The sequence below is a fragment of the Cyprinus carpio genome, chromosome B20 (assembly GCF_018340385.1).
Source record: "Cyprinus carpio isolate SPL01 chromosome B20, ASM1834038v1, whole genome shotgun sequence".
Classification (NCBI taxonomy): Eukaryota; Metazoa; Chordata; class Actinopteri; order Cypriniformes; family Cyprinidae; genus Cyprinus; species Cyprinus carpio.
The window spans coordinates 20,182,351-20,196,750 of record NC_056616.1 but is presented as its reverse complement, the minus strand read 5'-3'; the positions used below and the strand labels follow the sequence as shown (position 1 = coordinate 20,196,750).

Below are 14,400 nucleotides of genomic sequence, written 5' to 3'. Positions count from 1 at the left end.
CATGTTTTACTAGCAGAATTGTTGAGGCAACAAACTGGTTGAACCTACAATAAACATCCAGTAATCAAAAGAAAAGTATCAAATGACCACGCGATGACGTAATTACGTCGTCATGTAAAAGAATCAATGACTCGTTTCGAACCGAGTCTTCGAAACAAAATGCCCAAAAGAACCGAATCGCAAAAATCAGTCGGACTTCCCATCACTAAACACACCGCCCCTCATTCGAGGCAACCACAAATCAACTTGATTTCATTATACTGCCGAGACGCTCCTCGCTCCCAGCGGCCCCTGGCCATTGCAGCGATAATATCCGTAGATAAACCGAAGCCGTTAATATGGTTGCATACTGAATGTGTTTTTTTTTTTTTTGTCACGCACAGTCCAGTGACGTAAGTTATATTATGCTTTTATATTGAGAGAGAGCAATATTCGTCGGCGCGTCATCGTCAAATGCGCGCGCCCGTACAAATCCTCCAAAACTGCAGAAAGACACACAGGGCTCGTATTGTTAGAGAAGCGGAATGGAGTCCCACACGCGAAATATCCCTGCTGGAGAGGTAAGAAGGACTTTTTATCATTACTAAAATTAATTTAGTATGGAAACATGTTTTAGTAAAAACAACAACAATAGTCCTAACAGTACAGCAGACACTTATTTTGAAGGTAGTTTCTTTACAGCGAAGCTGCTACATGCCTCGACAGACAGGGGCTCATATGGTAATAAAGGACAGGGTTATCTGTTGTTCGCCTTTATTTTGATAAAAACGCGAGAGTTTTTACATTTAACATTATTTTTATTGAGTTTATGTTAAAATCAATAAAAAGGTTCAAATAAAAATCCTATTTTAGCGCAGGGCATTTGTGATAGTAAAATTCTCGTTCTGCATGAAGCCGGTTAGGGTTTTTTTTTTTTTTTTTTTTTTTTTTTTTTTTGCTGTTTTTGCAAGTTAAATGTAAAAATACTGCGGTGTCAAGCATATAAACCAAATCAATAACATAATTAAAATAATTTAGCAATTTTTCATTTATATGTATACCGCGTCTCTTCCTGGGAACATCAGTTTTTACGTTTTATGATGACAATCTTGAAATAATCGCAGCTTGTGAATGGGCACAGGCACTACAAAATATATCTTAAAACTAAAACTACATCAATAATGGATTAACTGTTTTAAAGTTATTGAATTCCAGTCAATAAACTATCAATATTTATTTTTTTTTAATTGTTATTTATGGTTGCATTTAGACTCAAAGCATGGAACATAATTTGATTCTGAAACAAGTTCATATTGTGTTTCTGAGATTATAATGTTCCCTTTTCTTTTTCAATGAATACATAGTTACAGTGAAGTTCCTTACCTGGTTAATACACTATAATAAAGCATCTTTTATTTACTACCAGTATAATATGGCAGTGTTTTTGGTCATGCATTGTTCACTTTGAAAACATTTCCCACGCCTTAAGAGATCTCCAGGAAGATTTTTCATGTTTTAATAAACTGTCACCCCATTCATGAATAATTCATGTTAGCCTGTTCATATCAAATGTGACATTTGATGCTTTTTCTGCCACAGATGTACATCTTATAAATGCATGGCAACCACAGTCGTACCTACACTGGATAGTGGACATGCACTGAAAAGACCTGGATCTAGCACAGATCTATCTGTGCAATTTAAGTCTGGTGTCAACCAACAGATAATTAATGAGGGAATGGCGGAGCTCAGATTTTCTTGATACAACCCATTCTTTGCAAGTCACAGCACAGACGGACACACCATGGATCTCCTTTGGGTTCTGTACTCCATGCTGACTGTATGTATGGCCATCAATATGGAAGCTACCGGGAGCCATAACATGTTTACCTGTGAACCTATCACTTTAAGGATGTGCCAGGGCCTCGCCTACAATACCACCTTCATGCCCAACCTTTTGAATCACTATGATCAGCAGACCGCTGCTCTCGCCATGGAGGTAAACCACATTACACAGACTGAATGCTTAAATGATGTGATCAAATTGCATTACATTAACCTAAGACTAGTTTAATCATCATGCTCTATTAACTGCATGACTTCAACAGCAGTCATATATTTTTCCTTTTTTATCGGTTTTCTATCAATTTTCAACACAAAAATCAAAACAAGCATCAAATACTATACGGTAAATACAATACATTAATTAAACAGTAAGAGGAAAAAACACTTTAAACCAAAGAAGAAAAACAAACAAACAACATCAACCACAACAGTAATAGTAATAATATTAATAATATTAATTATACAGATCTCCAGAGGCAGAATATATAAATATGTTTTTTAAACATATGCATTAACAGATCTGGTTTATATGATAGCATTACATTTTATTTTCAGTAAAACAATAGCACATAGATGATCAGTGTAATAACAGTGGATAATAATTTATATATACTTGTGTCAAAGTGTTCCTGACAGGTCCAAAAAAAAATTTCCAGGAAAACTTGGGTTTTATTTTTGAAACTTTGTGTTGAATATTCCATGTGAAGTGTGAAATCTATAAAACATATGAAATTAGAGCTGTCTGTATAATTCTTTCCTAAAAAAATGAGTTAATAAATAACCAGGGAAAACCCTTAACCATGGATCACTTTAATATGCACTTTTTCTGTATTTTCCCTGCAGGTACTGTAGCAATAAATGCAAACCATAAATGTTTAAATGCATTAGTTTAAAACCTATGTACTAATAGCATCATTTTCGATTTGACCCAGTTCTTTCTTGTGCCCTGCAGATAATTCAGATCACATTACAGACATGTTTAAAGGGAAATTAATCTTTAATCAGTCCTACGGGGATGTTTGCTATGTTTTTATTTCTGAAGTATCTTGCAGTTTTAACCAATTTTTTGGTCCTCTTTTGCATGTGGCCGTGACGAAATAAGCATCTTATAACTATTTATGTAATAAGGTTACATACATAACCATCAAGTATTTTATTGATGAATAGCTTTTACTATTTTTACAAACAACTGACATCAAGACTCGAAGGTGACAGTTTAAGCAGATAACCAGACTAAATCTTTCATGTCATCAGTTCTAAACCATTTATTTCTTTCTGGCATCATGAGGGACACATGAAACGTACTTGCTTTCAGATTCAAAATCACTGTCGGACAGTGGCAGCATCTTGCTCTGAACTCTGGGTAACCTCATTTGTGAAGTGGGATAGTTGCCTACAGGGATGGTTTCTGGGATTGTTGTGGTTGCATGCAGTAATGGGAAGGTTCAGGGAGCATTTGAACTGAGCTTGCAAAGAGAATGCTGGGTAAATCTAAGAATATTAAGTATTTCAGGTGCACTGATTGATGCTACTTGACATCTAGTTAATTTCCACTTCCTCCCCCATTGGTCAAACATGCGAAGATACATGACCTTGTCCTATGTTATTTTTACCATGGCATGATCAGTAAGGCCACCCTGCAGTTGTAATGCAGTATGGCAACTCAAATTATATCAGCTATGCATTGTTTGGGAATCATTATTTTTAGATATTTATGAAACGTGCTATGACTTTTGTAAGTGATCTGACCAAAAGACAAAAAAAAATTAGGTGAAAAAAATTCATAGATGTTATTTTTCATATACAAAAGGGTTAAACAGGATTGTTTATACTACAATTGAAAATATATCTGTTAGCATGGAGCATTTATGCACATTTATTAATGCATTAACCTTTAGGATGGTGTTTTTTGGAATGGCAGGGTTGACCATTATTTCCCATCCATATCTTCTTCTTCTTTGTCCCTTTCTCTTCTGTCTGTTTCTCTTCTCCACTCGCTCCTCTCTTTTCATCCCTCCCCCCACACAAGGTACTGTGGTTGCCGGGGAAACGGAACAAAAGAGCAGGCTTTCTCTCTTAGGAGGTGGTCGTCACTCGCACTCTGACCTCTCTCCCTTAAACCGGCCCGTTTATGCATCATTGGTTTCCATGGCAGTGCAGTTGAATTCTGTTAAGTGAACACTGCCTTAAGTTAAATAGTGACCGGTGGAAAAGGGAAAACTAACCAGAAGGGCATATGAGAATTTATGTACAATTAAAATAATAATTGTCAGAATGCTTTGAGGACGTGACCTAAACTTCGTTATCAATGATCAAGTGGGGGTTCACTGAGAAAGGCATATGTACTTTGGATTTTTGGGCTGGAGGAAGGAACTTGTGAATGGACACATTTAAAAGGTCAGGTTAGGTGACTTAGAATTACTTCTGTTTGCCTTGTTGTTTTTCCCTTTTCTTTTTGCAACTCAGAGAGATCTAAGAATAAATCAGTGAAATACACACAACATCGGTCAGTAATTTTTTTTTTTTTTTTTTTTTTTTTTTTTTTTTTTTTTTTGTATTATACTGGTCATTGGATGTTTAACTGTATGTACTCATTTACACCTATTTTCACATTTACATTATCTTTGCAGTCACCACTGAATGCTTTATTTATAGATATTGCAGTCTTAATTCACATTTAGGATAGTACATTTTGATATTTATTAGCCATAACATAAAATTAATAAAGTTAATAAAGGTAACACTGTTGTTATTGCATTAGATCATCTCATTGGATTTAGCCTGAATGCTGTAATTTTCTCCATAATAAATGAAGAACTGATTATGAAAAAACAGATAATGAAAGTTATCACTGCATGTAATTTGTAACAAATAGCATTTTTAATAGCCAAACATATTTGTATATAATAATTATGTAAGTCATTTTAGCATTTTTAACAACCAAACACTAGGAGTTATATTTTTTATATTATAATTATTTACATTAATATAGCATTTTAAATTGCCAACCCCTAGGAGCAGTGTTATTATATTTGTTTATAGTAATTGCATAGATTATTAGCATTTATTAGCAATTTAGTTATTTTTAGCATCCAAGCAATAGGATTTAGTTAAATATTATAATTATGAGTTTAATTATAATAATGAGAAAAAGTTCTGCATAGTTGCTACGAAAGTGTCTTGGAGCACCAAAAGAATTTAGGGCTTAACAAGTCCCTTTCAGAAATAGAGAAAGCTATTTAAATTGAATTGACTTTATAAATTAAATTAATTTAAATTTAATTGAGGGTATAAATGAGTCCTTCTGTCCTTGTTAATCTGTGTTTTCAACTGTATTTACAACATTCCATATATTTTGCTCCTGGGGATTTTAGTTTTGGCTTGTATGAAGTGCTTCCACATCCCCCATAGATATTGTATAGCATGCCAGCTGTATGAAGCATTGACTCATATAAAATGCTTTGAAGCACATGCTCTTTACCCAAACAAGAAGGAACAGTCACTGTGCCTCTTCTGCCTTCAGCATATTCTGTATCTCTGTATGTTTTAAATATCCCTAAATAACTTTCTACAGTGCCCTTAAGAAACACAAAGGTACTGGAATGGACATTGATGTGATGGACATAAAGTGTATGTTTGCCCCTAGGACAGCAGTGGACGAGATGCACACATTTGAGTTCATCACACCATTGCATGTAATGTGGGCTGACAGCAATGACGAGATAATGTTTTTCACCAGATCAGCAAATAATGGCACTAGTTTTATTTTTATCTTGCCTAAAAGCCCAAGTGTGTCCACTCAATTGACCTCAGAATGGTGTAAGACATGTCATAAGACCTTCTGTACCAACTACAGCTGCGAATGCCAGTTATGATACATCAACAGCTGTGAAGTTGCAACAATAAAAGTCAGTCACAATCAAGTTTTATGTCATTGTCTATAGCTTTACTTACTGTCCACAACATATTGTAATGATCTTTATAAACAAAAGTTCATTTGGCCAGTATTAGAAGCTATGTGATGAAAACAAGCATTTTTTCCACATGCTTTTATCGTCATATTTAAAAACCCTGCTCTCTTTTGTGTCACATTATAGCCACACATAAAAATTATATACCCCGCTAAAAATATATAATATACTAGGAAATGATTGCTGGATTTAAAGTGCTTTGTGTCAAAATGGGCAAGCATAATATCCATCCTAATCCCTTTTTACAGACATTTTGGGTGGTAGCCTAGTGTGCTGGCAGTGGCTGAATGCTCTCATTATGGATGTGCATTTTACATCCAGTATATATAATATAAATGTGTTGGACTGTTGCAATCAGTTAAAGGCTGGATGGTTTTATTTGCAATAGTAAATAATGGTAACACTGTTTTTAGTGTATTAGATCATCTCATTGGATTTAGCGTAAACGCTCAGGTAATTTTCTACATATTAAGTGAAGAATTGGTTGTTTAGTAACATGTTGAAAGTCATCATTGTGTAATTTGTAACAAATAGCATTTTTAAGAGCCAAACATATTTGTATATAATAATTATATAAGTCATTTTAGCATTTTTAACAACCAAACACTAGGAGTTATATTTATTTATATTATAATTATCCACATTATTATAGCATTTTTAATCACCAAACCCTAAGAGCAATGTTATTCTATTTGTTTATAATAATTGCATAAATTATTAGCATATTTAACAACCAAGCAATAGGAGTTTTTTTAAATACTGTAATTATGCAAATTATTATAGCATTTTAATAGCCAACCACTAGGAGCAATGCTATTATATATTTATATAGTAATTCAGCATTTTTAAACCACCAAAAATGTATATTTCTTACTACTTTAGTTATATAAATTATTATAGCATTTTTATTAGGGAACCCCTAGGAGGGAAATTATTTACTTATTTACTTCTTTAAAGAGATATTGACATTTTCTGACACTTTTTCTTCTCACTATTAGTAATTGCATAAAAAGCTTAAAATTAAAATCCTTTTCCTTTTTTTCTAGCGTGTTCATGTAGGCTGTGAATGATTGTAAGTTTCGGTCCTTTTTTTCAACACAAGTGGTGTCAGAACCCCCACCCGACCATCACAAAGGCCCTAACTCTGCAGGGGTGGAGGCGTTATTGTCTATCTGTCTGGTCCTGGGTGGAGTCTTTTTCATTTTCCCCCATGGGATTTGCATATTTATGTCCGGCCCCAAAGCTGGTACTACTCCCAGAATGCCTCATGGTGTAAGTGGGCCTCAGCAATAAACAGCATGTCTCCCGCCCCAAACAAAGACCTCCTCAGAGAGGTTGCATTGCACATCCAATTTTTATTCTCATTTTACATAAGGGTGACCAAGTGACTGATAAAAAATAGGGAAGAGTCAGAGACGTGGCCTGGCGGGTTTTGTTCTTGCTTCATTGGGCACTAAAGAAGCTCCTTCTGATGTTCTCAAGATTACTGGAAATGGTTTGTCAGATTTCCAAAAGTCATCAGTGATTAGTTTTTATACGTTACTAGATTTGAATTTCTTTGTCAGGCGGTAGGCAAAAAAATAGTGGCATGTTTTTCTTCAGTGTTTATTTTTAGCTTTAAAACTACAGCTAATTATCAGGACAAATGGTATTACAACTGTCAGGACGGCTGGTCGTCCTACGTAACACACTGGAAAAGGGTCACACATGATAGAAAACAATAGTATTAATAATTATACTCGTGAGATCAAAATTTGAGTTTTGTGCTTTGAGGCCATCTATGTGCCTAGTGTACTATACTCCTAAAAAATGAAAAGCATTTACTCTTAAAATTTTCAGTCTTTCTCTGTAGAGAAAATAGGAAAATATTGATGACTCATGTTGCAATGTATAGTTTGCACTTGATGGCCGCCGTGTTGAAATCACATTTGCAGTTCAACCAAGTTATTAAACACAAATAAAACAGAACTTATTTTAAACTTCAGCAATTTTCAGAAAACATCACCATGTTGCACCTGCCAATCTGCAGTAACATCACATTTATAGGTTCGTAAATCTGGAGTGGGCAGATAAGACAAATAAAGGCAGCAAAACATAAAATATGAAATTAATAAATGTGCATTTAATGTATGCAAACAAAGTACATATACATTTAGTCACCTAGCAGACACTTTTATCCAAAGTGACATACAAAATAGTGTTTTTTTGTTGTTGTTGTAAAATAATAAACATAGCCATACTGTAAGGAAGAAACATTATTTATTTACATTTTTTAAAATAATTTAAAATTTAAACAAGATGAGAAAAATTAAATTGTGAAAGTTGATTATTATTATTATTATTAACAACAACAACACTCTTTTCTATATTTTTCTTGTCAGCCCTTTCATCCTAAGCTTAGAGTGTTAATTTACTTGCACATTTACAGTATGTGGCAAAGTAGAATATCAAATAAAGCTAAACTGTTGTTGAAATACATCTACAGTTTTGTATACATTTATTTAAACATAAATAATATTAAATATTTATAAAAAAAATAAAAATTATTATTATTATTAATATATTATTTAAGAATGTATTATTTATTATAAACACAGTTTTTTCTTGTCTGACAGCCCTTTCATCCCATGGTGAACTTGGAGTGCTCTACTGAAATTCGCCCATTCCTGTGTGCCCTTTACGCTCCCGTGTGCACCGAGTACGGCCATGTGACCCTGCCATGTCGGCGCCTGTGCCAGCGTGCCAAGAGTGATTGCTACAAGCTGATGGACATGTTTGGGGTCAGTTGGCCAGATGAGATGCAGTGTAGCAGGTACAGGATCACTTTCTTTAAGTTCTGCTGTCCTTTGTTGTATGACATCATATTCTGAAATGATACTCTGTCTCCTAGGTTTCCAGATTGTGATGAGTCTTACCCCCGAGCGATAGACCTGCTCCCGAGCAGTGACGGGACGGAGGAATCTCCCTCATCGGTTCAGCGGGACTATGGCTTCTGGTGCCCACGAGAGCTGAAGATCGAGCCTGACTTGGGTTACTCGTTCATGGGCGTGCGCGACTGCTCGCCTCCCTGCCCAAACATGTACTTCCGCAAAGACGAGCTCATCTTCGCCCGCTATTTCATTGGCGTGGTCTCCATAGTCTGCCTGTCGGCGACGCTCTTCACCTTCCTGACCTTCCTCATCGATGTTGGCCGCTTTCGCTATCCGGAGCGGCCCATCATCTTCTACGCGGTCTGCTACATGATGGTGTCCCTGGTCTTCTTCCTGGGTTTCCTGCTGGAGGATCGTGTGTCATGCAACGCGGCTAGCCCGGGTCGTTTCCGTGCCTCCACCGTCACCCAGGGCTCCCACAACAAGGCCTGCACGCTGCTCTTCATGACGCTCTACTTCTTCACCATGGCAGGAAGCGTTTGGTGGGTCATCCTCACCATCACCTGGTTCCTTGCTGCTGTTCCCAAATGGGGAAGTGAAGCTATCGAGAAGAAGGCTTTGCTGTTCCATGCGGTGGCTTGGGGCGTCCCGGGAGCCCTTACTATCACCCTTATGGCTATGAACAAAATCGAGGGTGACAGCATGAGCGGTGTATGTTTTGTGGGGCTCTATGACCTTATGGCTTTGCGCTGGTTCCTCTTGGTTCCTCTCTCATTGGATGTGGTCGTAGGTGTGGTGCTGCTGTTAGCAGGTATTGCCGCGCTAAATAGGGTCCGGATGGAGATTCCCTTAGAGAAGGAGAACCAGGACAAACTGGTGAAGTTCATGATCCGGATCGGCATGTTCTCCGTCCTGTATCTGGTGCCTCTGCTGACCGTCATTGGATGCTATCTGTATGAACAGAGCCACAGAGCAGCTTGGGAGACCACCTGGGTGCAGGAGCACTGTAGAGAGTATCACATCCCCTGTCCGTTTAAGGTAAGAAGATATGGTGTGAAATACTTAAACTACCGTTTAAATGTTTTGGAAAGAATTTCATTTATTTGATCAAAAATACAGATAACTGTAAATACAGATAACTCTTTTCTTTTTGTATATGTTTTTAAATGTAATTTATTTTTGTGATGGCAAAGCCAAGTTTTCAGCAGCCATTACTTCAGTCTTCAGTGTCATATGATCCTTATATAAATCATTCTTATATGCTGATTTGTTGCTCAAAAACTGATACTGACCCCAAACATTTGAACAGTAGTGTGTATGTTCATATTGTCCTAAAAATAAGCAATTGTTTAGCATATATAATGGCACATTTTTAATATGAACTTTGTACAGTGTTAATAGGAAAAAAGATTATCTACACCACTCAAGTGAATTTATACAACTTTGCTTGTTGCTTGTTGTGAATAATTGAATCTGTCCTCACTCTATATTAGAAAAGGTTTTACTGTTTAAAAAATGTATTGTTGTAACTAAGTGGTCATTGTAAGTTAAGGGTGGGCAAAATTACCAAAATCTTTTATCACGATTTATGTAATTTTATTTTAAATAAGGTCTTTATGATATCAAAATTTTTGATACCATAGAAATTTCATAATTCTTGTCACCAGTGTAAATATATAATACTAGCCTAAATAAAAAAAACAACAACTCCATCTCACTGAAGACAAGCAAACAGTCAGCGATTACATAAGAATAGGAACCTAATTACAAGCAATAGGCAAAAAAAACTACAGTAGAAAAAATAAATAAGAAATGCTACATACATTGTATAAAATAATTAAATGTATAAAGACACTGCATATTCTTTACTGTGTAAATTAAATATATATTTCTTCTTATTAAAGTTATAAAAGTGATTCAAGTTACAAAAGTGATTTAGTCAAGAGCAGTGAGAGGTTCTGACAAATAGAAGTGTGTGTATTTAACTGTTCAAGCCTATAATGCGGCAAAAATAAGTTCAATACTGCCACACCATCTTCACGTGCGTGCGCCTCGCTGACAGCATTCAGACAGTGTGCATATAGTTTGATTGCGTTTGAACAGCTTCAAATCACTTGTTTTTAAAACGACAAGTCTTTGTGACCGAACTTCATCCAGGGTAAGAAATGAATGGAAGCTCAGGGTAAAAATGCCATCAAAAGTGAAACAAATCCCAGAGAAAATCAAAATATTTCATTTGAGTTTTTTGATAATGTGATGTTTTCCTTATTTATACTTATGCATTTGACATAAATAAGGCCCCTGATATGCAGATTTTGTGCATCTTTCAGACACAGGATTCATGATTTCCAGCTGCAAATCTCTGTAAAATATACAGCAGCTGCTGCTCTGTGAATTTATCTCATGTCTAACATGATGCAAACAAACTGAACAATAGTGTAACTAAAAACTCAAGACTGCCATGGAAAGTTTCAGCTTCAGCTCAGTAAAAATCTCAGTAATGATGTTTATCCATATGTGTGTGTTGTGTTTGTGTGTACATGCCTGAGGCAGCTTGGGATTGGTTTTAATGAGGTCTTGTTTACTGCCGCAGCTTCTGTTCTTTGTGGTGGAGCAAAAATGACAGTCATGTTTCATGTTAATTCTGTAACAGTACTTCATGAAGAGCTATGAAGTGCAGTGCTATAAACAGCAGATCTCTAGTCACACTGCAATACCTGATGATGTCATACAGATTTGAACACCCTAAAAAATTGTTGTAAAATATTGCATTATATATCAAAATATTACCAAGACTGCCATTGCTGACAGCATTCAGAGCAGAAGAAATGCTCCATCTAAAGCACTGAGAGAGAGAGTGTGTATTAGATAAAGAAGAGGACAGACATTTGTGTTGACTGCAGCTATGTTTATGCCGTTGGCTATTGTGCAGTGAGCTGAGAAGAAGCACTTCCCATCCACACAATCGCATGCACACAACCCAGGGCTAAACTGACATACACAAATATGCTCTCGCACACACTGCATGAGGTTATGAGCAAACGGCGAGATCCACAAGGGAAGAATGTTTCTGTATGTTGTGATTATAAATCAGGTTTTACCTGTTCTTATGTTGCATACTAAGCAAATGTGTACTGCTGTTGTCTTCACAGGTGGAACAGACGAGCAGGCCAGATATCACCTTGTTCCTCATCAAGTACCTGATGATGCTGGTGGTGGGAATCCCGTCAGTGTTTTGGGTCGGCAGTAAAAAGACCTGCTTCGAGTGGGCCAGTTTCTTCAACGGACATCGCAGGAAAGAGTGAGTTTCGTTTAATGCTCGTTAAATGTTTTTAAAGATTCATTTTAAAATTATAATTTTAAAAAGTAGTCTAAATTTAAAAATAGAGAAAATGACCATAAACAATTAAATATAAAAAAATGTAGTATCTAGTATCATCCATTTACAGAAATGGTTCAGATATATATCGCGTATCTGCCACATGCTAGTAGCCACAGGAAGTAATTCAGTCTGTGTGCATTTTGATAAAATTCCTACTATTTGTGCATAGACCTGCAGTGCAATAAAGACACTTAATGGAGGACATGAAGTAGTTCAATAAGTGTGTGCTGTCTCATAGGGGTTAGTGTAAAGGCTTCCTCTCCACAAACCCCGGTCCCTTATATCAGGGCGTTAACCTCCCCTCCCTCCCCTTGTCCCACCCTCTCCTCTTTTGTTCATTTCGACTACTTTATGCCCACTGCCTTCCCCCTCTCTCTTCCTTCGCTCCTCTGTCGCTCCCTTCCCACTTTACCACGTTTTTCTCCCATCTCTACCACCTTCAGCAGCACGGTGCACAAGAGCAGGCAGGTGCTGCAGGAGCCCGACTTCACCCAGCTCCTCCTCAGGGACCCCAACACCCCAGTGGTGAGGAAGTCTAGAGGCACCTCGACACAGGGCACCTCCACCCATGCCTCTTCCACGCACCTCGCCATGTTGGACGAGCCCCCCAGCGCCAGCACCAGCCGTGCGGGGAGCATGCGCAGCAAATCAAGCAGCTTCCACGGCAGCCTGCATCGCTCCAGAGATGGCAGGTGAGGCATCCCAGTTATAATTCAATCTCACAAGTAGGAATTCGGAGGACTTTTTTTTAGCATATTTGGCACAGATTTGTGGGGATCTTTCATATTGCAAGTCTATTTACTAAGATGCAAGAAATGGGAAATGCATAGAACTATGTAAAATAATAAAGTGCACAGTTGTGCATTTTTTGCATGTTGCAGTGATTTTTGGGGATTTGCAAAATGCCAGTTAGACTGTTTAATAAACAGTCATGCAAAAACAGGTGATGCATAATTTATGAATGAAACTTGTTTTAAGAAAACCTGTACAAATAATGTGCACAGTGGTCATGCGTTGTGGGCTTTGAACCTACAACCTTTCAATTAATATCCTGAATATCCAATATTAAACTTGTAATGAAATGGAAGCAGCGAGAGTTATTTTCTTCCTTATTGCTAAATACATCCAAATGAAACAGGTCATAGAAAAAGACTTAGGGTGGGGATGTGGTTCTAACCATCTGTTGTAGATAGGATTTTAAGATGTGGCGGTTACACTCAAAATAACCTTTAAAATAATTTTTTTTTTTGCATAATTTTGTACTGATTTTTGGAGATCTGCAAAATGCCAGTTAGACTGTTCAATAAACAGTGAAGTCATGCAAAAAAAACATATATTGCATACTAATAAAGTTATTAGAAATCCTATAAAAATAATGTGCACAGTGGTCATGCATTGTGGGCTTTGAACCTACAACCTTTCAATTACTAGCCTATATATCCAAAATTAATTTTTCAGTAAACGGATGGAATGAAGAAAAAACTGGGGTGAGGACTTGGTCCTACATATCAGTTGTTAATTTTGGTTGGAGTATGAGACACAACTATTAATGTCGATAGTGCAGCGGCAGTTTAATAAAGATGTCCCAAAATAATAACCCCCCCACTCCCCAGTTGTGCACAGCTGGGTGAAACCCACATCTGTCTCCCTGATCAAAGGTCTGAATATCACTGAATCTCTTTCATTACATTTCCCATCAGGTACACAGCTTGTAGTTATCGTGGCGTCGAGGAACGTATTCCTCATGGGAGCACCCTGCGCCTTAATGATCCGCTCCAGCACTGTGGCGTCAACCGTCTCGACAGCCATTCCCGGCATGGCAGCCTGCAGCGACTGGAGAGCCAATCACGACACAGCAGCATGCGAGACCTCACCATCACAGCACAGGCCATCCAGAGCAGCCCTGGCAACGGCATTCACCGCGTCATAGAGGAGGATGCCACCAAGGCGTGAACTTTCACAAGGCAGGAAATACAGACCAAATGTGTAAAGAGAACATGGACTCTTCTGGCACAAACTCTTCATGATGGATGGCACAAATACAAGTGTTCAAACTACACAGTGTGCCATGTGCGTTTCCTGGGAATTGAACCCATGACCTTGCAGATGTTAGCATTTTGACTATACCAAACACTTGAAATCTTTAGATGTACACTACTATTCGAACGTTTGGGGTCAGTACTTTCTACAGATTTCTATTTCAAATTAATGCTCCTGATCAAATAAATAATAAGAATAATAAACTTATTTTCAAATCTTATAGACTCCAAACTTTTGAATGGTTGTCTATGTATGTACTGTTATCTTTTCTCAAGTAAAATCTGTGTGGAACCTTATTAAGGGGTTCCTACCA

At 37.1% G+C, this 14,400-nt stretch overlaps 1 protein-coding gene across 2 annotated transcripts; it reads left to right on the top strand.

Moving 5' to 3' along the window:
• The first annotated feature begins 255 nt into the window (after positions 1-255).
• LOC109047169 (frizzled-3-like) lies at positions 256-14,257 on the top strand. 2 transcript variants are annotated; one of them, XM_019064880.2, is made up of 7 exons: positions 256-560; positions 1,579-1,978; positions 8,411-8,607; positions 8,686-9,703; positions 11,818-11,966; positions 12,494-12,739; positions 13,748-14,257. In XM_019064880.2, exons 2-7 carry the CDS (start codon positions 1,784-1,786, stop codon positions 13,998-14,000), a joined length of 2,058 nt encoding a protein of 685 aa, XP_018920425.1. In that variant the 5' UTR covers positions 256-560; positions 1,579-1,783; the 3' UTR covers positions 14,001-14,257. The 2 variants fall into 2 exon arrangements, with proteins under 2 accessions (XP_018920425.1, XP_018920424.1); XM_019064879.2 differs by having other exon boundaries at positions 257-560; positions 12,491-12,739.
• The last annotated feature ends 143 nt before the right edge of the window (positions 14,258-14,400 follow it).

Excerpts from the sequence above, each read along its gene's own strand:
- LOC109047169 (XM_019064879.2), top strand. The coding sequence starts at position 1,784 with ATGGATCTCCTTTGGGTTCTGTACTCCATGCTGACTGTATGTATGGCC. Across the intron at positions 9,704-11,817 it reads ACATCCCCTGTCCGTTTAAG|GTGGAACAGACGAGCAGGCC; the intron begins GTAAGAAGATAT and ends TTGTCTTCACAG. Across the intron at positions 11,967-12,490 it reads AACGGACATCGCAGGAAAGA|CAGCACGGTGCACAAGAGCA; the intron begins GTGAGTTTCGTT and ends TACCACCTTCAG.